Here is a 23,932-nt window from a genome sequence, read left to right as displayed (position 1 = left end):
TAAATTAAATTATAAATAATTATAAAGTAAAAATTAAATTATGTAACTTTAATAACGAAGAACACGGAAATAAAATCAACTAAAATACCGAATGATCGGTGATGGAAGAACTAGTCGAGACGTGTGTGATACCACACTGTCCTTAAGACGTTTACGCCTCCTTTACCGGTGCAAGGATGATTGGCGCTTGTCTCCTAGGATACAACGACTAAACAGTTTTAGAAAGTTGCACTATTAACTAGAACCCTCAACGAACTCGAAAGGTACCTCTATCTATTACCAGAGAACAGCTAAGAACTTTGAGAGTGTAAGAGCAGATTGTGTTTCGAAAATGGATTGGATTACAAAAAAAGGATGGTGGCTATTTATACAGTGAGGATTTGCAATCAGCAATGAATAAAATGGTTGTTATAGAAATCAAAAGATCATAATATATATGAGTTACATATGTTACAAGCACTAATTTCAATTATGTTATAATTCTTCATAACACACAATAACACAGTTGTTATAAAAAAAGAATTTGAAGAAAAGTCAAAACTGAATTTTCGGAAATGCAAAAAGAATCTGCGTTCCGACCCTCAATTCGGTGTTGCATTCGTGTCCGCAAGTCACATGGGCATACACGAGTTTCCCTTGTGACCTGTAATTTGCATCCCCTCTGCGCGTGCACGAGAGAGTATAAAGGGGCTTACACACTTTACAATCCATACACAATGGATTCTATATAAAGTATTTTCAACACTTCTTTTTTCCAATGTGGGACAAACACTTTCCCCTCATTCTAAGTAGCCATCTTTGAGTGACAATTTCTTATTCATCCACAAACCAAATTACACAAATAAACATTTGATCTTGTAGCTCTCATTATAGAGAACTCAAATCTATGTTCATCTTTGATTAATTATAAATTTAACTCAATTAAATTAATCAATTATAATTTGGTTTTAAATGGTTTATTAACCATTTTTCCAACAATTCCCCACATGAATGAAATTGGCCACCAAAGACTCGATAGAATTTAGTGATAGATTTCTACGGTTGAAACCTGCATATGATAGGTAGGTTTGACCATTTGAACCTTCCCTTATGAAAGTATGCTTACTTTACTAACTAAAGTAGACGCGATGTCTTTGAACTATTCGTCATTTGTGTAAATGATGACATACTTCAAACAGGAGTCTCCCTGGTACATTTCGGTTCTCTTTTTTATGCCCATTTTGGCCATGAAACACACGCCTGGTTCTGTAAGTAGTTTGATAAGAGTTATGCCCTCATTAACTCTCCTAGAAGCGGCCCCACTTCTCTCTTGCATAGGTGATCTCTTAATTAAGAGTAACCCGCATTACTCTGCTCGATTTCTCGACGCATAAGAATCATTAAAAGTTTTAGCTTAACCTCATCCTTACGGGTATCACTATTTTTCATCATAGGAATGGACTTGGGGAACTCCCCACAGTGATCCGAACTAATCTCCACAATTTGGTTTTCCCTTTTGAACCTAGATCTTGGGATCTCCAGTCAGCTATGTTGGGTATTCACTGTAGTGGTTTTTTTAATTTCCAATGGGCTTTAGTCTCATTCCCTTCGATGATTTTTCAACTAACTCTCTGTTTACCCCTTTGGTTAAAGGATCAGCAATATTATCCTTAGACTTTACATAGTCTATAGAGATAACTCCAGTTGAGAGTAGTTGTTTAATGGTATTATGTCTTCGACGAATATGTCTAGACTTATCATTATACATCTTGTTATGTGCCCTGCTAATTACAGATTGACTATCACAATGTATACCAATCGCAGGCACATGTTTTGTCCATCTAGGAATGTCCTCTATGAACTGGCGTAACCATTCTGCTTCCTCCCCACATTTGTCTAGTGCTACAAACTCAGACTCCATTGTGGATCTAGTTATAACTGTTTGTTTTGAGGACTTTCATGACACGACTGCACCCCCTAGCGTAAATACATATCCGCTAGTAGACTTTGAGTCTTTCATGTCAGATATCCAGTTCGCATCAGTGAACCCTTCTATAACAACTGGGTATCATGTGTAGTGCAACCCATAGGTACGAGTATACCTTAGGTATTTGAATACTCTTCCAATAGCTTGCCAATGCATAGCTCCAGGATTACTCGTGTACCTACTTAGCTTATGAACCGCATAAGCTAGATCTGGTCTTGTACAACTTGTTAAGTACATTAGACTCCCAATTATTCTTGAATACTCTAATTGAGAAACACTTTCTCCTTTATTTTTGGAAAAATGTAGATTCATATCTACATGAGTTCTGACAATTCTAGAACCTTCCTTGTCAACTTTCCCAAGAATATTGTCCACATAGTGTGTTTGACTCAACACAAGCCATTATGATGTTCTCGTTATTTTAATTCCTAAACTGACATCAGCAAGTCCCAAGTCTTTCATGTCAAACTTAGAATTCAACATGTCTTTAGTGGACTTGATCATCTTATCGTTGCTCCCAACGATAAGCATATCATCCACATACAGACATAGAATGATATATCCATTTTCAGTGTTTTTGACATATACACACTTATCACCTTCATTTATTCTAAATCCACTGGTGATCATGGCATTATCAAATTTCTCATGTCATTGTTTTGGTGCTTGTTTTAAGCCATATAATGACTTAACCAATCTGCACACCTTCTTACTCTGAGAAGGAGAAGAAAAACCTTATGGTTGTTCCATGTAGATTTCTTCTTCTACATCTCCATTTAGGAAAGCCGTCTTTACATCCATTTGGTGTACTTCAAGTTTGCGCAACGCTGCAATTGCAAGTATCATCCGTATGGAGGTTATTCTCGTCACAGGAGAATAAATGACAAAATAGTCCAAACCCTCCTTTTGCCTATAGCCTTTAATAACAAGTCTAGTCTTGTATTTGTCTATTGACCCATCAGCTTTTAATTTCCTTTTGAAAATCCACTTGGAAGTCAAATGCTTACACCCATGTGGCAAATCCACTAATTCCCAAGTGTGATTTTGCATGATGGAGTCAATCTCACTTTTGATTGCTTCTTTCCACATATGACCATCAGTAGAGCTTACTGCCTCTTTGAAGGTACGGGGATCACCTTCAACCATATATGACAGGAAGTCAGGTCCATAGGATTTTGTGGTCCTTGCCCTTTTACTTCGTCTAGGTTCAACCTCAGACTCAGATTCGGACTCCGACTCAGATTCTTGATCCTGAGCATCATCAGTTTCGGCTCGGTTGTCTTCACGTGCCCGTTTAGAAGAATTAAATTCCTCTCTACACTTACGTGGAAATGCATTTTCAAAGAATGATGCATTTCTCGATTCCATTATCGTATCATTATGGATTTCAGGAATATTCGAATCGTGGACTAGGAATCGATAAGCCGAACTATTATGTGCATATCCAATAAAGATGCAAATAACTGTTTTAGGCTCATTCTTCACCTTTTTAGGTTTATGAATTTTCACTTTTGCCAAACATCCCCATACTTTTAAGTATTTGTAGGATGGTTTTCTTTCTTTCCATAACTCAGATGGAGTTTTCTCTTCTTTCTTTTTGGGCACCTTATTTAAAAGGTAATTTGCCGTGAGAATCGCGTCTCCCCACATGTTGAGTGACATCCCAAAACTAAGTAGCATAGCATTCATCATATCCTTTAGAGTATGATTTTTGCGTTCTGCTACACCATTGAATTGTGGTGAGTATGGAGCAGTTCTTTGATGTATAATCTCATTCTGAGCACAAATCTCAGCAAATGGCGATTCATACTCACCCTCTCGGTCACTTCTTAGTGCCTCAATTTTCTTGTTGAGTTGGTTCTCAACCTCATTTTTATAGAGAATGAACTTCTCTATAGTCTCACTTTTGCATTTTAGCAAATACACATAGCAATATTTCGTGCTATCATCTATGAAGATAATAAAGTATTTATTATTCCCTCTAGATAAAGTTGATTTTAAATCACACATATCTGTATGAATCAGATCAAAGGGTTTAGTGTTCCTTTCAACACTTTAGAAAGATGATCTAGTCAGTTTTGTCTCTACACAAGTTCACACTTATGCATGTTAATTGACATATATTATATTCTTCACTACCATAAATTAGGAAGACTCATATAGGTGTAATAACTAGTTTTTGATAATAAACAATCCACCACCCATGGCTCTATATCAATTTCAGACAAAACACATTTGTCAACACTGAGTTTTATACTCATAAAACCCTTAAGAACATACATCAATTTATTCGATAATTTCAGTTGTGTTCTACATATCAATCCAAAAACTTGGCTTGGTCATACCATAGCTCTAAGTCATTTAGTCCCCAGTCATAATCACTGACTTTTTTCATGCTATCCTCTGATATCATACAACAGAGGTTCATGTCAGCAACCTCCTGAGTGACGGCTTCAATTATGTTTGCCTCCTTCTTTTTGTTCCTCCTTGGTTTGTTGCAGTCGACAGACTTTTGACCAGTCTTGTCACAGTTGTAGCACTTGCCTTCAAACCTTGGCTTCTTGGAGATGTCTCCTTTCGACCCTAGCTTGAACCCTTGATACTTTCCTTTCTTATTTTTGGAACCTTGACCATGTTCCATCATGTTTGCCTTGGCAGAGACATCATTGATCCATGCTTTCTTTTCGGATCCTCGGTTGTCTTCCTCAATGCGAAGTCTAACCTCTAGATCCTCCATGGTCATTTCTTTTCGCTTGTGATTCAAATAATTATTGAAGTCCTTCCAAGCAGGTGGTAAATTTTCAATAGCACATGCCACTTGAAAACTTTCACCTAGCTGCATTCCTTCAGCGTGAATCTCATACAAGATTAGCTGAATCTCAGAGAATTGACTCATCACGGTCTTTGAATCCACCATTTTATAATCAAGGAAGCGGCCCACGATAAACTTCTTGGCGCCGGCATCCTCGGTCTTATATTTTTTCTCCAAGGATTCCCATAGCTCCTTTGTCGTTCCCATGCTAATGTACACATTATACAATGAGTCGGTTAGACCATTCATGATATAATTCCTACATAAGTAGTCAGAATTATTCCATGCATTCACAGCAGTAATCTTTGCTTGATCGCCATGGTCATCTTCCTTGAACTCATGAGCATTCTCCGTCAAAAATCTTGCCAGATTCAGAGTGGTCAGATAAAACATCATCTTTTGTTGCCACCTCTTGAAATGCAAACCGTTGAACTTCTCAGGTTTTTCCCCATGGGATACTGAGACAGGTACAACGGGGGAAACATGCACAGTTGGCACCAAAGGTCCCTTGTCATTTCCAAAATTTTCTCCGTTAGTTATTTTTGAAACTGAAACACACACACACAAGGTGTAAGTTTGTAGAAAAATATCAAATACAAATTATATAAGCAATACAAAAATTAAACGTCTTAAGATTTTTAGAAAAACAGTGATATATTGCATATATAATTTAATAAACTAAATTATAAATAATTATAAAGCATAAACCAAATCATGTAACTTTAATAACGAAGAACACGGAAATAAAATCAACCAAAATACCGAATGATTGGTGATGGAAGAACTAGTCGAGACGTGTGTGATACCACACTGTACTTAAGACGTTTACGCCTCCTCTACCGGTGCAAGGATGATTGGCGCTTGTCTCCCAGGATACAACGACTAAACAGTTTTAGAAAATTGCACTACTAACTAGAACCCTCAACGAACTCGAAAGGTACCTCTATCTATTACCAGAGAACAGCTAAGAACTTTGAGAGTGTGAGAGCAGATTGTGTTTCGAAAATGGATTGAATTACAAAGAAAGGATGGTGGCTATTTATACAGTGAGGATTTGAAATCAGCAATGAATAAGATGGTTATTATAGAAATCAAAAGATCATAACATATATGAGTTACATATGTTACAAGCACTGATTTTAATTCTGTTATAATTCTCCATAACACACAATAACACAGTTGTTACAAAAGAAGAATTTGAAGAAAAGTTAAAACCGAATTTTCGGAAATGCAAAAAGAATCTGCGTTCCGACCCTCAATTCGGTGTTGCATTCGTGTCCGCAGGTCTCACGAGCATACACGAGTTTCCCTTGTGACCTGGGATTTTCACTCCCTCTGCGAATGCACGAGAGGGTATAAGGGGGCTTACACACTTTACAATCCATACACAATAGATTCTATATAAAGTCTTTTCAACACTTCTCTTTTCCAATGTGGGACACACACTTTTCCCTCATTCTAAGTAGCCATCTTTGAGTGACAATTTCTTATTCACCCACAAACCAAATTACACAAACAAACATATGATCTTGTAGCCCTCATTATAAAGAACTCAAATCTATATTCATCTTTAATTAATTATAAGTTTAACTTAATTAAATTAATCAATTATAATTTGGTTTTAAATGGTTTATTAACCATTTTTCCAACAGTCTTTTGTGCTTTGTTCGTTATAGTCATATGAGTTCCAAGTGAACTTCAAACATATCATATCATGCAACGGCTAAATTGAGCCATAGTAGAGATGAGTTGCATATTAGTCCGCAACGAAGTAACTACTGAGTTTCTACCAAACATATTGACAAATCAAAATGTCTTTAGATTCATTTACTTCTTAACAACGGAGGCTCGCAATGTCCCTTCTACCAAACATATTGAACCCTACGTACCGACTGCTCATTTGTAATTTTATGGATCCCTCAGAGCAACATGAGTGATCAAATCTAAAATAAACTTAAGATTTGATCTAACTCGCTCATCATAAATGTGTATTATGCATGTGATGGCCTACTAATATCATTCCTCGATCCAATACAATTACAAACCAATTTGTTAATCAAACGACATTTGTTTTTGTGCTAACTCCCAACAAATTAAACGGATGATATTCATGTCTTCTCGCTACCTATGTCGATATAGAGGATGTGCCGGTCGGTTACCAATTATTCATCTATCGACGTTATTCACCACTTAAATTATTGTAATTGAAACATAATGATTTCTTAATGATTGTGTCCTTTTTAAGATTTCATATTAATAAGTTATTAGTGATACACAATTACACATCATAATCATTTTTATTTATATCAAAGTTCATATTTCTTTCCACAATTTGATTAGTGGTGTGTTCTCCTTATTGTAGTTGATCTCATCCATTTCAACTTGTAGAAAATTTCATTCAAGGACATATTACACCACCTTCTCCTGTTTAAGGACACACTAATTTCTTTTCCCACATAAGGCTACTTTTTCGGCCAAACCCGTCAATTTCTTTGTTCTAACTCTCTCACACACACACACACATTCTCTCTCTCTCTCTCTCTCTCTCTCTCTCTCTCTCTCTCTCTCTCTCTCTCTCTCTCTCTCTCTCTCTCTCGATTGTCTAGTTCAAAGCAGAGCATGAGCCACTAGGCCGAGTCACCGGAGACGCGATCAGAGGAGTTGAGGGCTTTGCTGCGGTGCTTGAGAACCAATCACACTTTAGGATTCTGTCAGGATGAACGACGGCTCCGAGATTGTGACTATTTAGCAGAGGCTTACCGGCTACTCTCTCAGCGATCCTTGACTCAATCGAGCCACCACACTTCAATCCTGAACTCTCAAGCTCGAGATCTCTAGAACACCATCATCGATATGTCCAACACCACCTCCCTCCGCTCTTTTTCTTCCTTCAATGCCGTAAAGTACCCAGAGCTCTGCCACATTGCTGTGAACCTATTCTGCATCGTCGGTGATACATCCGATATTCTATCACTGGATCAAGTCCACCTCCTTCTACCACGATATTGAGTTGTTTAAATATCTTTTTCATACAAGGATGATATTTTTTTTAGGCTGGTATGTTTTTTAAACCGTGATAGTATCTATTTAGGTCTCTAGTAGTATCTTTCCAATTCATTAACAATAACTTTTAACATTGAAATAATATATTTTCTGCTTGTGACAATATCTTTTGTTGCTGTTGGTAGTAGCTTTACTTGTAATTTATTGTAGCTTTGTGTTGACAGTGATAGTAGCTACAATTTTGTATAGTAATAGCTTTGTTTCCTGTTAGTAGTAACTTTTGGTGATAGTGGTAATATCTTTTTCTTTGCACGGTAGTAGAGTTTATTCATTTGGACAACTTGGTAGTAGCTTTGTTTCTCATTGATAATAGCTTTTGTAGACATTCATAGTAGCTTTTGTATGCTTTAGTAGTAGCTTTTGAGACCTCATCGGAGTAGTTTTTATTGCCGGTAGTAATACCTTTTGGTCCTGTGACATTATCTTTTATAACATCATCCTGAGTCTTCATGAGTCATGCAGAAATTGCCGAAACCTCACCAGAGCTGGCAAGTGTTCGCCGGAACCTAGCCAGAACTTGCAAGAAGTCGTCAGAGACCTCGCCGGAGTCGGCTGGAAATTATTAGAGACGGTCGGAGAATTCGCCAGAGATGTTGTCAGAGATCGGCCGGAGAATTCGCCAGGAAATGACTATCATGATTTGGTGTCTTATATGTAATTGGTTTACCAAACTTCTGTATTTATTATATTTCATTGTTATAGCAGAAAATTAAGGACGGTCGTAAACTAATACCAAAAAGTTATCTTGGAAAATCAGTCTCACCCGAACTGGAGACCACCTAATCACCACGTTCCGAAGACTTCAAATACTTTAATCTCTATGTGTCTCTCACTCACTCTCCCACCAACAAGTATGAGAAATTGATATTCCAAGAGAAGGAAACAGAGCACCATCTGTTATTTTCTATTTGTACGATTCCATCTGATCTAAAAACACTCTCTGTTATTTGGAATCTCCCACCATTCTAGCTCAGTAAAAAACAAGAGCAAGAATCCGAAGATATCCAAACGGGTCTTTGGAATCTTTTTATGTTCTGCTGAGTTTTGTGGTCACCGGAAAACAGAGCACAGAGGAGCTCGGGAGGAAATGGGTGTTTTGCTTGAGGACGTGGTGGTGATTAGCCAGGGAGAGAAGGCCGGAGATCCCACTGTGATCACTGTGAATTGCCCTGACAAAACTGGGCTAGGCTGTGATCTGTGCAGGGTCATATTGCTGTTTGGGCTCAGCATTTGCCGAGGAGGTGATGTTTCTTTTCTGGCTTGTGGTTTGATGGCTTTGTTTTCTGAGTAATTTGAAGCTTTTCTGGAAGTGGGTTTTGGATTTGGAGCTGGGAAAGTCGTATGTTTTGTTTTGATGTTTATAGGTATTAAGAGATTCTTAATTGGAAAGTTCACTATTTGGATCTGAAATTCTTTAGAATGCATGTAATGGGGTTTTTTGAGGTATTCTAAAACACTAACTGGTGAATCCAAGCTTTTATTAGAAGCAAAGAATGAGTCTTCAGCTTTGTTTTTTTTTTTTTTTAGTGAAACAGAAATTGGGTCATAGCATTTATAATGGCAAAATAATATTATTCATTACTGTTTTGATGAAAGTGAACAATTTTGTTGTTTTTGTGTTGAAGATGTTTCGACGGATGGAAAATGGTGCTACATAGTGTTTTGGGTGGCGGGAAAACCAGAAACAAGGTGGGATTTGCTGACAAAGAGATTGTTAGAAGTGTGTCCATCATATTTTACAACTTCTGGAATATACTATTATCGGCTGGAGAACCAGCAGCCTAAGCCACTAGACGTGTTCCTTTTGAAATTCTGGTGCTCTTATGAACAGGAAGGCCTATTGCACGGTAAACTTTCATTTCTAAGATTGTAACTTGCATGATTACTTGTTATGTTCGAATCTTCATAGCTTAGTTTTTTAGATAGAAGAGTTTAAAATTTTCTCATTTGAGTTTTTACAGAAATGTTTCAGTTATTTTATCTCGCTAAATGATTCATCAACATTTCTCAATCTTAAATGCAACTATCCTTGTAACAGTTTGAGCTCGACAAGATAGTCTCGTTTGTATTAGCAGACACCTGAGATAGCCGATCATCTCTATTTGGTGTTTCTGACTTTGTGATATGGACAGATCTGTATCGGAGCATTGACTGAAGATAATTGATTTCTAGGTATAAGAGGAAATGAGTTGAACAAGTAACTTTTACTTGGAATAGACTAGAATTTTTCCAATTTATTACAAAAAGGTTGATATAACTTATATACTATTATTTAGACTGGCCTAGTAAGGAAAGAAAAAGAAATTTAAAGCGTTAACGTGATCTTTTGTTATGTAGATGACTGCAGTCATTGCATAAACCCCATTTAGGGAAAAAAAATAAAGGTATCAAACAAAAGGTCCTGTTCAAATGAATAAGAGGTGCATAGCACAGGGTGCATGTCAATGTAGAAGTGGTGTTTCTATCTGTTTTTGTTATCATTCCCTTTACCTGGTATTCCCTACTTCTTTGAATGCATCCATATCTTTAGCTAAAAGTGATCTGTATGCTGCTATATTTAGTTTGAGATTATCATTAATACTTTTTATCCTATAGATGTCACTAAGGTCCTTTGTGAGCTTGAGCTCACAATAGAGAGAGTGAAGGTGTCTACTACCCCAGATGGGAAAGTGATGGACCTTTTTTTTGTTACAGATTCCAGGTTTGTCACTTTTGACATCATTTTCCTATCTATTGATGATACATCATTTCTGCATTTCCTTTTCTCTTTTTGTTATGTAAATTTCTTTAGTATCATTGTAGAATAAAAGAAGAATTAATTTCAGTTTACCCCCATAAATTTTACACCCAAAATCAGTTCACCCCTTAAATTTTTATTTTAATCAGTTCACTCATATACTTTCAAATGACATCAAAGAAAAACAAAATTCAGATTTTCATATAGATTATATCGATAATTATGCTACGAGATCTAATTTTAAAGCTTCAATGTTGTAAAATTATTAGGAATTTTGTTTTGATCTTACATATATGATTAGAAGCCTTCTTTTGATAGTTTTTGATCGGATTTTAACCAAGAAAATCTAAATTTTATCTTTCTTTGATGTTATTTGAAAGTATAGGGGGTGAACTGATTAAAATAAAAGTTTAAGGGGTGAACTAATTTTGAGTGTAAAGTTTAGGGGGGGGGGTAAACTGAAATTAATTCATAAAAGAATGGCTCTTTCGAATTTTTGTTTGCATTGTTTTCAGAGGCTCTTTAGACTTGTGTTTCCAATTTTATATACTGGTCCAAAGTCCAAACTACTATGGAGTCTAGGTGTTAGTATATCCTCATGTCTGTGTGAGGGCATAACAGTTGAGAGTCAGTTCTGAGATTGTTTCATCTTTCCTTCTAAATTATGGCTAGTCATATTCTTGTTCTTTTTCAATCAGAGAACTGCTGCATACAAAAAGAAGACAAGATGAAACAATTCACTGCCTGAAATCTGTCTTGGGAAATGTCTTATTGGGTTGTGAAATTGAATTGGCCGAGTCAAAAGTTACTGCATGTTCACAAGGTTCTCATTATCTTCCTTCTGTAATCACTGAAGAAATGTTAAGTTTAGAGTGGGCCAATGGCCGCCTAAAAGGACCAGTTACCTCCATCCCCATTTCAATAACAGTGGACAATAACCTCAGCCCATCTCACTCACTAATTCAAATATTATGTCCGGATCATAAAGGTCTAGTGTATGACATCATGAGAACACTGAAGGATTATAACATTCAGGTACATCTTCTTATCGTTATGTAGTTTGAGGGTGAAAAAGAATTTTGGATTTGTCTCAGAATTCATCACTGTCAATATAAATGTTAGTTTGCAGAAAATGAATAATTTGACGAGCCTCAAGTGCTTGATGTATACTCTTCATATTCTAATTAAACTTTGATAAACTGTAGATGGTTGATGAAGTTCAGGTAAAATCATACTAGAGAGATGTATGTATAGTAAGATTGGTATATTTCATATATTTAGATGAGACCTATACAAGAGTTCCAAAACCAAAGGATTTTAACATGCCAGAACTTGTGGCCATTTCCAACTAGTAAATTCTATCTAGTCCTCTTATTATTATTATTTTTGTTCTTTAAAGATTTTACTATCTTATTGATAAACACTGACCGCTGTATTTTAAACTATGGGAATAATATTAGGTGTCTCATGTGCGATTCTATAAAATAACAAAAGGGAATTGTGAGCTGGACTTGTTCATAATGCAAGCAGATGGCAAGAAGATTGTTGATCGTCATAAGCAGGATGCCTTGTGTTCTCGCTTGAGAGCGGAGCTTTTGTGTCCTCTTCGAGTGGCTGTGGTGAACCGCGGTCCTGACACTGAGCTGTTGGTAGCGAACCCGGTTGAGTTGTCTGGCAGGGGTCGACCTCTTGTCTTTTATGATATCACTCTTGCCCTCAAAGATCTGAGCACACACATCTTTTCGGTATTAGCTCTAACCAACACTTGAGTGTCCTATACCAGTGACCTGCATCGATCTTTTGCAACTTTGAGGAGTGATAGCACTTTAATTTGTCATTCAACCATTCATTGTGTTTTCTTGACAACCTATTTCAGGCAGAGATAGTGAGACACAAGATCCGAGATCGGGAGTGGGAGGTCTACAGATTCTTGCTAGACGAAGGGGTCTCACCTTGGGTGCCAAGGAACAAAATCGAGGAGGATGTACGAAATATACTGATGGGTTGGGAACAGATTGCATAAAATTTAGTCACAGCGCGCGGCTTCTATCTTTATCACTGTACAGTGTAGTTTCTGAGCATCCAGCATATGTATGCTGCGGCTACAACCTTGTGTATATGAAGTCATTGAAGTGTAAATCATTATGTGCATAAATAAATAAAAAATGTCAACGTTTCGGCATTCTTTCTCTCTTTGATCTTGCACTGTAGTATGAGTTTCCAAATCCGGCCAGAACAGTACGTCCACTTTGCCGGGCCAGTACATCTCTCGGCTAGATTCTAATTAGAATATTAGCCATATATGCACAGAAAGATCTACGAGTCTAGTTTTACCAGAACTGTATGTATTTGAACTCTATTTACAGATCTGTATTAGGATATTAGCCTTATATGCACAGAAAGATCTACGAGGTCTGACCAACCTTGCACGACTGAAACACGATTCATTTACGTCGGTGGCGTGTTCAAAGCTTCTAACGTCAACCAAAATACAAAATTGAACAAAGAAATTTCCTCCCCCGGAAGCGTATAGTGATTTTCTTTTTCCTTTTCCATAATTTAATATTCAAGTTTCTTGTGCATTTTTCCCTATCGTAAACATCACATCCATTTGAAAAAAAAAATCAATATTTATAAGAAGCTTATAAAACCAAAATTGCCTGAAAATTCAAAAAAAAAAATTGTGTGGCGGCTGAAGCAGCCCCCACGTGTGTGAACCTTACTTCAACGGTTGTTCGTGGACCCCACTTTCCCTCCAAATATTCGCCAATCACAGTGGCGATACCCTCGAATCTTCTCACCGAAAATCGTTAAGCTTTGATCCCAACCCAACAAGAAAATCAAACTCTTCTAGAAAAAAAAAAGAAAAAAGAAAATCCAGGCAACCAATCCGAGGAGGTCTGTAACAGAAAAATGAGAGCTCTGAGCTCGCAGTTGGTGCTCCTCGATCTCCAGACCTCATGGCACTCGGCCAATCAAATCCCCATCTCCACCCTCTGTTATCTCCGCTCCTCCAAACTCTCCTCCTCATTCCGTCCAACACGTGGCGTGCGCAGGGCAGTTGCTTCGTCGCGGCACGCCGTTCCGTCGCCGGAGATTCGCCGCCCGTCGGATCGCTTCTTCTCCGGGAACGGTCCCTCGACGAGCGCGGCGGCGTCGACGGAGATGGAGCTGTTTCTGGAGCTGCTGCCGGAGAGGATGAAGAGCGAGCTGGAGAGGCATGAGGAGATCGACAAGCTTATTGAGGTTGTGATGGATTTAGGGAGGCCTCCGATTGCGAGGTTTCCGTCCGGCGATTGGCTGATCGCGGAGAGTCCAGTCAGCCCCGATGATCTCCGGCTTGCTGTATCTAAGGTGATCATGAATAACTGAGTAGTATTGATTAAGTATCTTCATTTTGGTGGTTAGTGATGTTAATTATTAATTATTATTTAGTTTCCTTAAATAGATACCTAATCAGTTTTGATTAAACAATTTAAACAAGAGTGAAGCTTTTGATATGTTTACACTTGGAAAATGATTGATGAAGAAGGAAGTATTTTTTTAATAGATGTTGTAAATTTTTGTTACTGTTTGCAGGTGAGTGAGTTTTCAGATGATAACCGTTCTGGAATTAATAACTCATTACATAGGATAAGTGCTATTCGAAACCGAAAGCTGCAAATCATTGGACTTACTTGCCGGGTGGGGAGAGCTGTGTCAGGAAGTGCGGAAATCATCCGAGACTTAATTGAGGGTGGAGGTTCCATTTTGGTGATAGGACCTCCTGGAGTTGGAAAGACTACTTTGATCAGGTGTGTGTAGGTGTGTGTACTAGTCAGTTGTGTTTCCTAGTGTGACTTGGAAATGAAGAGTGGACATGTTTCTGATTTTTAGTGTATTGGTGCAGGGAGATTGCTAGAATGTTAGCGGATGAGCATATGAAGCGTGTAGTCATTGTGGATACATCGAATGAGATTGGGGGAGATGGGGATGTTCCGCATGCAGGTATAGGTTGCGCGAGGAGGATGCAGGTTCCTAATGTGAACATGCAGCATAATGTGAGTGTTGACATCGATGATGGGGATTGTTTCTGTAACTGTTGCTTTAGTTCCCAAGTGGTTTACGCTTCTGCAACTCTTTTGGTTGTATAATTTGTTTTACTGTTTCTTTTAATGCAGGTTATGATTGAAGCAGTTGAAAATCATATGCCTCAGACCATTATTATAGATGAGATCGGGACTGAGCTGGAAGCATTGGCTGCCAGTACTATTGCTCAAAGAGGAGTTCAACTAGTGGGAACTGCGCATGGAATGACAATAGATAACATAATGAAGAATCCTTCTTTACAAATCCTTGTTGGTGGCATAGAGGTACAATCCCATCCACGCTATATTCATTCAAATTTGATTCATATATATATATATATATATATATATATTCCAATTGAGTTTCTGGTATGCATCAAGTTTGTCATTTTATAGTTGTCTGCGGTGCCATTAGTTGTGCAAGTTGCTATCTTGTTAAATCATCATCATTTACACTGCATGGTTCATTGTGTGTTGGTCTTACCAATTTAAGGGCTTCCCGAATAAAAAAGTTGATTAATTAAAGGAATTCTTCATGTGAATGCAGAGTGTAACCCTGGGAGATGAAGAAGCAAGGAAGAGGAAAGTTCAAAAGACAATTCTTGAAAGAAAGGGGCCTCCTACATTTACATGTGCTGTTGAGATTATATCTAAAACAGAATTTCGTGTTCATCACAGATTAGATGCAACCGTGGATGCTATACTAGCTGGTACTTTACATTTGCTCCTATATTTCTACTTATTAGTTGATTTTCTGTTAGGGAACACCTAATTTGATTTCAAGGTTTCTCGCTTATAGGGAAATCTCCTTTGTTTGAAGTTCGTCGTATTGATCCCGATGCTGATGATTCTAGCATGCCTACTCAAGTATCTGAACATAACTATCTGAAAGCATCAGATTTTGTTGTTACTAAAGACATTGTAGCTAGTGTTTTGGAGTCTGACGAGGATGATCTAGATCTTTCACCCAGTGTGTCTAGAAGATTGAGCATTGATAAATCTGTCAAGAAGAGAAGTTCACCAGTGTGTATATATATATACAAGGTAAAATCCTTGGTGCAGACATGGTTCACTTTCTGCTGTAATTGGAAAATCTGCACCCATGGAAGATGTGTTTTGACCCAGACCCTTCAAAGAACTTGTATTGCCGATAGTTGCTGTCTAGGCAGATGATCTCAATTGATCCTTTCATTTTTGTTTGATTGCAGATCCTTGAAGCTGACATATTGCAAGTAGCAAAGGTAATGGGGCTTGAGAATGAAATTGAGGTAACTGATGATATTGGAACAGCAGATGCAATTATAGCATCAGGTTCTGAGATGAAGCAAAACCCATGGATTCGCAGTGTAGCAAAATTTCACCAGTTGCCTGTATTTGTCATGAAGGTAATGTTTTTTTTTTTTTGGACTTTCTCGTCTATGTACTCTATTAGTATATTCCTGTAAGCTTGCTGGGGGCCTGGGATTCACTTGCATATTTGTTGTTTATCTTGCAGTCAAATACCATGGCTCAAATCGTTAAGGCAGTTCGTATGATCCTGGAAATGGAATCAGTTGGCTCGTTGCCAAAACAGGTTGTCAATGATTCCTTTGACATTGAAATTGAAGATGATGCACCCAAAAGAAAACCATCTTTAGAAGAGATCGATGCTTTGGAGGTGCATTTCCTTTCTCATCCCACCTATTTTCTGTGGATACCTCTACCGGCAGTTTCTGAGAAATTGTCCTCTCTGTTGTACGACATGCAACTCCACATTTGCTTTCAATATTTCTGATTTTGATCTGTCAATAACTTATATCCATTTGATCCTAACATATATGACCTGCCTAATAATACCACCACATTTCCTTCTCTTTGTTTTAGGAGGTTCGACTTGCAATCGAGTATATTGTGATTCCTGGTGGAGAGGCAGTCGAGCTCCTTCCAAGACGCTCCGAAATAATCGCCAGACAACTGGAGCTAGTGGAAAGCTATCAGTTGGCTGCTGAAAACTCAGGTACTAAGCGCAATCCGAGGTTGCAGATTCTTCCCGTGAGGATAAACAAGAAGAGTTCTTCAAAACCTGTGAAATCCAGTTCTATAAAATCAACCAACTCTAAGTCACTAACCGATGGTGATGGAGGTAATACTGTTACTAGGCTCCCTCTTTTATCAGAACAATAGAACTTGGGATGAAAAGCCTGAACATGTAACACACTTCAATCACTTGTTGATAGTTGATATGATACCTGTACCATTTCATGTACAGTATCCTGTAAATTATGTATGTCCATTTCTGTAATTATTTCACAGATGTAACTATTTGCAATCAAGATCAGTGATTCAGTTCTTTCCTTCTTGTCTTTGCCATAGTTCCTTCAGTAAGCTCCCGTACTTTCTAATGCCAACAAGACAGAACCTTACATGGAAGCACCGATGCGAACGTTAAACTTGTTCTTTACATTGAAAAGACGGAAATGAATAAAGTTGACAATAATCTATAATTGGAATACTGTACGAATTTTCTCTTTACAGTGTTATAGAGTATTGAAACATAGTTGAGAGTTGTTGAATTAGTGCTTTACTCACACGTAGTCATGTGTCATACACTAGGTTGCACGGACACATGACTTAACTCCCGTATCGCGTGTCCGACACGGATACGCTCGGACACGAGAAAATACGCTAGGACACGCGTATATCGGATGGGGACACGTCATGGACACATGTATCTTGTATGGGACACACAATAAACACACAAATACTCAATTTAATAGAAAAAATCCAAAATTGTGAGCAATCATATTCGAAACCACGGATGTCTCATTTACCTTGCAACTCCTTAACCACTCATGAAGAATGACTTTTATTAACATTAATGCATATTCTAATATATATATATATATATGAATGTAAATATTTTCAAACTCTTTAAATTAGTTTTTTAATAAGTATATATATTAAAATTAAATATTTAATTAACGTGTCAAAAAAAAATTAATTTCTCGTGTCCGTGTCCGTGTCTGTGTCCGTGTCCGTGCTACATAGTTCATACACCAACCTAAGCTAACAATTTTAGTCTAAATACAAAAGTTTGAGGACGAAAGTGAAAATACATAAAAAGTTTGGGATATCCTAGTACATTAAGTAAATAAAAAGAAAGAGAACAAAGGAAAAGGGAAATTCAAAGTAAAGACGGAGGCAATATAAAGAGGGCCGAAGCGGTTAGGGTTTGGGTACAAAGCAAAATTCACAGAGAGAGTGAAAGAGATGGCCGGAAAAGAGGAGTACCGAATCTTCGTCGGAGGTCTGGCCTACGACGTCACTGAGCATCAGCTTGAGAACGCCTTTTCTCGCTTTGGTAAAGTTCATGAGTCTCAGGTAAACCCTATTCCGTTCTCCGACGCCGAAAATTTTACTTCTGTTTGATTGTGCGCCTTGAATTTTTAGGTCTAGGCTGCTGTTTTAATCCAAAACTATATCAAAGATTTGAACTATCTTGCTGAAAATCGGTTCAATTTGACTCAAGATGTTTTTTTTTCTAATTAATTTGAAGCTCTCGATTTATCAGTAGCCAGATTCTATGGTTGATAACTCCTTGTATTTTGTTAAAGAAGAAATTGCAGTCTGGGTTTTGAGAAATTTGAAACTTTCGAAGGTAATTCAAGTATAAAATGCTTAAATGATGTGTGGTGGGTTTGGTTTCTTGAGTTGAGCAATGAGGTGATTGAGATTCATATGGATATAATACGCTACTGTTGATCGTATTAGTGTTTGGTAATGTTTGGATATTTCTCTGATGTTCTCGTTGTATTTATATTTTGGATATTAATGCTCGTTTGTTTTTCTTGTTTTTATGGAGTGCTGGTTATGATCTTTTAAAGCCGTGCATAGATGGGTTATCGATTGAGCTGTTTTTGTTAACTGGGTTGCATCAAGTTTGCAGACTGTTGTTTTTGGTAGTAGATTTATAGCTGTTGGGACTACAGATCTCAAGCCAGGAAATAGAATCGTTAGCAGACGGTGTTGGGATGTGTGGATCCTGGTTCAAGGTAGGTGAACATAGCGACCTGATTTAGTCTCACGTGTCACAAAGTATTCGTTGCTGAAAGAGCTGTGGGTTCCGTGAGAAAATCCTGTGGTGTGTTTTGAAGTTGGACCATATGTATTGCTTAGAGGATCGAGCAACTATCAACAATTTACTGCCGTATGAGAAGTTTCTAGCATTGAAATTATGCCTTTTGTTTTTGGGTTCTTTTCATCAAGTGCCGAAGCCTGAGATGATTATTTCTTGATTCCTCAGAAAATAAAAAAAGATGGTGCTTTTGCTGCAAGAAGGTTTTTATATTTCTTAGTCAAAGAAAGGCCCTATGTCTGTTTTTCTTGAAAAAGATTTTGGAGCCGGATAGTCTCTCCTCCTCCTCTTCCAAGTTCGTATATTTCTATTCTCATAGAATTCAGTGGACCATCTGCCTCAACTCATCATCTGTTATGTGGAGACTTTGTTGATGGCCGCACAAAGCTTTGTTGTCTCTGCCAATTTGTTTCAGTTATGGTAAACTTCTGATGACTGATTGGTTGAGGTTCCAAAGTTTCCAATTTATTTAGTCCTTCCTTGAGTTGTTAGTCTGGGTTAGTGACTCTAATCTGTTTTTGGCTGGCAATGGGATCCTCTCATCTGCTAATGCGGAGCACTCTTGAAGTATGAGCATGCTTTTGATTGCACTTGAACTTGAACTTTGTTTGAACTACTTCTAGCTCTTTCCTTGTTATTGTTTTGTTGTCATGATTAAGTTATTCTTGCCGGTTTAGTGGGGAATGAAGATCATCTAGACCTTGTAGAGTTTTTTGACATTAGCTCTGGATCCTCCAACACTGTCAATCTGGCAAGTCCACATTTGGCGATGTTTATCTCATGCAGGCTGTTGGTGTTTTGAGTCATCGTCCAGAATAGTTTTCTGTTTGAAGGCATCAGAAGGAGTATTCTGTTTGATTATTATGCTGCATGGACAAGTCTGAGTGTTTAGCAACATCCGTGTGGCACTGTCTATTGTGGTTACTAGTGTACATGTAGTTGCAACTTTGACTTAAGATTCAATTATCTGAGAGCGTGAATTTAAAAGTACTAAAAAAATCTACTTCCTCTTAAAAATTTAAAAAACCCAGAACACGGATATGATTTCAGGTGTTTACTGCATCTAGATTGTTTGTTGGAAAGAGAATCAGCATTTTCTTGGAGAGGGTATCTTGGCTGTATATGAATTTTTGGTTAACTGTTGCTGACTTGTTGGAAGACTGAAGGAGCTAGGGAGTATAAAATAAGTTGGTCCTAAATTGCAGAGTACTGATGGTTGCTGCCAGTCAACTAGATGTATCTTGGCTGTTTAGGAATCTATTCAAATGTTGCCGACTTATTGAAAGACTGAAGGAGCTAGGTAGTTACGGAACATTTGGTCAAAATATGCAGAGTAAAGAGGGTTGCTGCCAGTAACTAGATGTTTTTGGGTGTTCTTAAGTTGTTAATTTTGAGTAGTGTAAAGATCAACTGCTGCGAGAACTGCCTTTCTCTGGCTGATCTGTGTAGTGCTTCCAGAAGTTAGATTGGTTTTTTGACTACAAGGTGGATTTTGTGGTGTCAATGTAACTGCTGATATGCTTTATAGTGTTCTGGGCATATATACTATACTTTGAATCTTGTTAGGGATTAGTTATCAGTTTATGCTGGAACTAGTACATTGATGTTGTGGGAATCCAAGGTCAGTGGCCATCTATTGTCAGATGTGGATTCTTCTAATATCAGAAAATTTCCAGTATGAACAGGGTGCTCTGTGATCCATATATAATGGAAAGTAAGTATCAACTCATTGAATTTTAATTACCAGCTGGATCAATGCAAAAACGTATTTTAGGTACAAACCCGTATCGCATCTCTTTTTTTGATGTTCTTTAGTTGGTCACTCATGATAATAAATACTGAAATCACATTCTCATTTCTTGATTGGTCTGGTTTAAAATGTCCTCCCTTATGTGTGTGTGTGTGTGTGTGTGTGTGGTGGTGGGAACATGTTTGGGTTATTTATATCGCTGCTTGATACCGCCTAACACTTTTTACATGTGTGTTGACACAATTGTTTTGTTTTTTTTTGTACAGTTTTATCATTTCTCTACCAGTTTTCAGTTGCCTTAATAATATCAATTGCTTGTGAATCTCATTTAAACTGGGTCATGCCCTACCTGCAATGTTCTGTCCTATTTGTTATTCATAGACTGTTTTCTCAGTATTTGTTACGCTTTGAAAAGCATATGTCAGTTCAGTGGTATCACATTGTTCATATCGGAAGTTTGGAACGTGATTAGTTTGAGAGTTATCTTTATGCAATGCATCCTTAATCTTCTTAGTAATGTAAAATAAGACTTTATACTTATGTTTATGCCATCTCTGTCTGTTATTCCCATGAGTATCTCTAATGTAAAATTAATGCAGATCATGTTGGAAAGAGATACACGGCGTCCTCGTGGTTTTGGTTTTATTACATTTGGAGATCGACGAGCAATGGAAGATGCAATCCGGGAGATGCATGGACAGGAGTTGGGTTCTCGCACTATCTCCGTGAACAAAGCCCAACCCAGAATGGGAGGTGACGATTCTGACCACGGTTATAGAGGAGGGGGAGGGGGAGGATACTCTTCTGGTGGCAGGAGAAGCTATGGAGGAGGTGCGGATAGATCTGTGGGCCAAGATGAATGCTTCAAGTGTGGCCGTACAGGACATTGGGCTCGAGACTGCCCTTCAGCTGGTGGTGGAAGAGGTGGAGGGGGAGGTTCATTCTCTTCGCACTCTAGGTTTGGGGCAGGTGGCCGTGCAGATCGCTTTGGGGGAGATCATGATCGCTACATGGATGACCGTTACGATGGAGGACGCTATGGAGATAGGGATCGGTTTGACAGCAGGGAGGACAAATATGGGAGCCGTGATCGCTATATGAGTGACAGGTATATATTATTTATCCATGGTTTGTACGATTCTGTCATTATGCGTGGTAACAGGGTCCCTTTTATTGTTCTCTCTTTTGTTTAGAGAAAAAAAAATTCTACTTCATGTATTTGTTATGGGAGAAGAAATCCATACATTTGTACTTAAGCTGTGCATTTTGCGGTTATTCTCTCTAGGTACCCAGCTGGTGATCGTTTTGCTAGTGACAGATATGGAGGTCCTGATCGTTATCCTCAAAATGGCTATGGAAAGGACAGAGGGTATGATAGGGATGGTGGAGTAAGAGGTGGCAGTGATAGATATGGAAGAGGAGGTCCAGTAAGAGATGAGGGAGGTTACCGTAGCAGGGCTGGCCCTTACGACCGCCCTAGCAGGGGAGGACGCCCATCTTCCTTTGACCGCTACTAGTCTCTGAATGTTGGGTGGTCGTTTAATGGAACTTGTAGCTGTTATGCTTACTCTTGTTAGATTCTTGATGTTGGATGTTGAAAGTAAATTTCTGTAGGATGATTTTATGCCTGTATTGTGGACTTCTAGTTGCCTGTTTTAAGTATAACTTGTGAGTTGTGACCCTATCTCTTTCTATCCTTGACTCTGTTGTTGACATGTATAATTGATTAGGGTGTACCTCTAGTTGGAAAAAAAAAAAAACCTGTTGGCAACGGTATTCGTTTGTATTCGTATTCTCTTGGTTGAACTTGCGGTAGAAATTCTCTAACCCCAACTATTAGTCTCTAGTCCTCTAGACCTTTTATCTGCATTCAAAGTTGGGGTTCCTTTCTGTGATGAAACAGCGTGAATGGCACGTATTTGGCCGTTTGCAATGTTTGAATTCAAATTCTGAACTCCTGTTGAATACTGAACCATATCAAAGTCCGCATATCACGAGTCTGTCCAATTTGAGCGTATCTATAGTGAAGTTAACCTTGTGGCTGAGAATTTGGTTAGTCTGGACCGTCTGGTCTATCCTCTTGTGTCTCCGGGGTTCCACACGTAAGGTATCCTGAGGTATTCTATAAATTACATACTAGAAGTTCGTCTTTTTTTCCTTTTGGAATTTTCCGGATGGACAAGGAGTTTCAAAAATAAAATAAAAGATCATTGAGCTTTGAGGTCATCGCTTGAAATTGCTGCTTCCCAAGGGTCTCTTTTCCAAGGTGGAATTTTTACCCTAGTGTCACTGTTCTAGCTAGGAGAAGATTTGAGAAAAGCATCAAGTAACTTTCTACTTTACAATACAGAAGTAGACTCAGAGGCTGGCCCCAAAGTCAGATAAGAAGCTTCTAACAATGAAATGGATTAAGATGTCATCAACTGGAAGTTCCAGTGGTGGATATGACACCAGCCTAGCTAGGAAAACAAAAACAAAATAAGTTCATAATTTTGAAGATTATTGATTGGTTTATATTAAGCTAATTAGATTTACAAGCATGTGGAACAGTGGAAGCGGGCTGAGACTGAGAATTTTGTTCCATTTCACTTTCATTGTGTAAACACTTGGTCTGCGTACTTTTCAAAGGCGAAAAACAAAGCGATCAGAATCACTTTGTGCCTCAATTTCTTGTTTTCTTTATCAAATTTCCAAAAGCATAGCTCAGAAAACAACAGTGCTTGAAGTTCAAGGGAGTTGACTAGCTAGCTGGGTTGATCTTACATATATAGACTGAGAGCAAACAAGAAATAAACAATATTTGCTTCTTCAAATCGTCAACATATGAGGCTCGATGAGAATATTTAATCTCTTTCCATAGTTTCTGTGCAAGTACGTGTGGATGCTCTTGCGTATCGACAGTGGCATTGACCCCAAATGAATGAGCTGCGGAAAAATGATACTATATATGATTCTATGTATACGTATGTAATGTTGTAGCTTTCACCAGTATCAATCCTCTGGTTTGGCTTGTATCTGTTTATAGTATGAGAACTTGGTGACGACTTAGTCTGCTTAATATTCAACTATCCTTTGTTCATTCATGACGATGAAAGTTACGTACTGAATGGACCAATGAAAAATTATACGTCACACTTACAAGCATGTGTGCATCAGTGCATTTAACTAATATAAATTTAACAAGGTAGATTAGTAGTGAAATAGTAAATATGTCGTGCTGTCAAATTGTACATGAGAATTCTATTTAACTATCTAGCTACCATATTAAATTAATACTGAATCATCTACGTTTATTTATCAAAGAAATGAAGGAAAATTATCTGATGCAAAGCTTTTGGATGTAGCATTCAAGTGATTGTGCTTATAATGACGGGTACATAGCCGCGCGTTCAATGCAAATTTATGTCACTCTTGGGTGCTAAC

At 38.0% G+C, this 23,932-nt stretch overlaps 3 protein-coding genes across 6 annotated transcripts; all 3 read left to right on the top strand.

The window, feature by feature from the left end:
- Positions 1–8,666: 8,666 nt before the first annotated feature.
- LOC126802725 (ACT domain-containing protein ACR10-like) lies at positions 8,667–12,760 on the top strand. Its single transcript, XM_050530405.1, has 6 exons — positions 8,667–9,082; positions 9,467–9,688; positions 10,437–10,542; positions 11,277–11,613; positions 12,039–12,323; positions 12,455–12,760. Exons 1-6 carry the CDS (start codon positions 8,929–8,931, stop codon positions 12,599–12,601), a joined length of 1,251 nt encoding a protein of 416 aa, XP_050386362.1. The 5' UTR covers positions 8,667–8,928; the 3' UTR covers positions 12,602–12,760.
- A 635-nt stretch (positions 12,761–13,395) lies between these two features.
- On the top strand, positions 13,396–16,978 carry LOC126802721 (protein SEEDLING PLASTID DEVELOPMENT 1). 2 transcript variants are annotated; one of them, XM_050530400.1, is made up of 9 exons: positions 13,396–13,932; positions 14,158–14,372; positions 14,468–14,618; positions 14,739–14,930; positions 15,193–15,355; positions 15,445–15,689; positions 15,854–16,030; positions 16,141–16,302; positions 16,509–16,978. In XM_050530400.1, the coding sequence occupies exons 1-9, from the start codon at positions 13,492–13,494 to the stop codon at positions 16,806–16,808; spliced, it is 2,046 nt and encodes a 681-aa protein (XP_050386357.1). In that variant the 5' UTR covers positions 13,396–13,491; the 3' UTR covers positions 16,809–16,978. The 2 variants fall into 2 exon arrangements, with proteins under 2 accessions (XP_050386357.1, XP_050386358.1); XM_050530401.1 differs by having other exon boundaries at positions 16,141–16,379; positions 16,509–16,672.
- An 837-nt stretch (positions 16,979–17,815) lies between these two features.
- LOC126802726 (glycine-rich RNA-binding protein RZ1C) lies at positions 17,816–22,191 on the top strand. Of its 3 annotated transcripts, none has more exons than XM_050530406.1 (3): positions 17,816–18,005; positions 21,109–21,617; positions 21,795–22,191. In XM_050530406.1, exons 1-3 carry the CDS (start codon positions 17,895–17,897, stop codon positions 22,024–22,026), a joined length of 852 nt encoding a protein of 283 aa, XP_050386363.1. In that variant the 5' UTR covers positions 17,816–17,894; the 3' UTR covers positions 22,027–22,191. The 3 variants fall into 3 exon arrangements, with proteins under 3 accessions (XP_050386363.1, XP_050386365.1, XP_050386364.1); XM_050530408.1 differs by lacking the exon at positions 17,816–18,005 and adding an exon at positions 18,019–20,473; XM_050530407.1 differs by lacking the exon at positions 17,816–18,005 and adding an exon at positions 18,019–20,533.
- The last annotated feature ends 1,741 nt before the right edge of the window (positions 22,192–23,932 follow it).

The sequence above is a fragment of the Argentina anserina genome, chromosome 7, assembly GCF_933775445.1.
Source record: "Argentina anserina chromosome 7, drPotAnse1.1, whole genome shotgun sequence".
NCBI classification, from domain to species: domain Eukaryota; kingdom Viridiplantae; phylum Streptophyta; class Magnoliopsida; order Rosales; family Rosaceae; genus Argentina; species Argentina anserina.
The sequence above is the reverse complement of the archived record's forward strand: the minus strand, read 5'-3'. Positions and strand labels throughout refer to the sequence as shown.

What these genes read in the sequence shown, in the direction of transcription:
- LOC126802725 (XM_050530405.1), top strand. Translation starts at nt 8,929, where the DNA reads ATGGGTGTTTTGCTTGAGGACGTGGTGGTGATTAGCCAGGGAGAGAAG. An exon ending in TTTTTTGTTACAGATTCCAG is followed by an intron (nt 10,543 to 11,276) that starts GTTTGTCACTTT and finishes TTTTTCAATCAG; the next exon opens with AGAACTGCTGCATACAAAAA. An exon ending in TGAGCACACACATCTTTTCG is followed by an intron (nt 12,324 to 12,454) that starts GTATTAGCTCTA and finishes AACCTATTTCAG; the next exon opens with GCAGAGATAGTGAGACACAA.
- LOC126802721 (XM_050530400.1), top strand. Translation starts at nt 13,492, where the DNA reads ATGAGAGCTCTGAGCTCGCAGTTGGTGCTCCTCGATCTCCAGACCTCA. An exon ending in GGAAAGACTACTTTGATCAG is followed by an intron (nt 14,373 to 14,467) that starts GTGTGTGTAGGT and finishes GTATTGGTGCAG; the next exon opens with GGAGATTGCTAGAATGTTAG. An exon ending in AAGAGATCGATGCTTTGGAG is followed by an intron (nt 16,303 to 16,508) that starts GTGCATTTCCTT and finishes TCTTTGTTTTAG; the next exon opens with GAGGTTCGACTTGCAATCGA.
- LOC126802726 (XM_050530406.1), top strand. Translation starts at nt 17,895, where the DNA reads ATGGCCGGAAAAGAGGAGTACCGAATCTTCGTCGGAGGTCTGGCCTAC. An exon ending in GTAAAGTTCATGAGTCTCAG is followed by an intron (nt 18,006 to 21,108) that starts GTAAACCCTATT and finishes AAATTAATGCAG; the next exon opens with ATCATGTTGGAAAGAGATAC. An exon ending in GATCGCTATATGAGTGACAG is followed by an intron (nt 21,618 to 21,794) that starts GTATATATTATT and finishes TATTCTCTCTAG; the next exon opens with GTACCCAGCTGGTGATCGTT.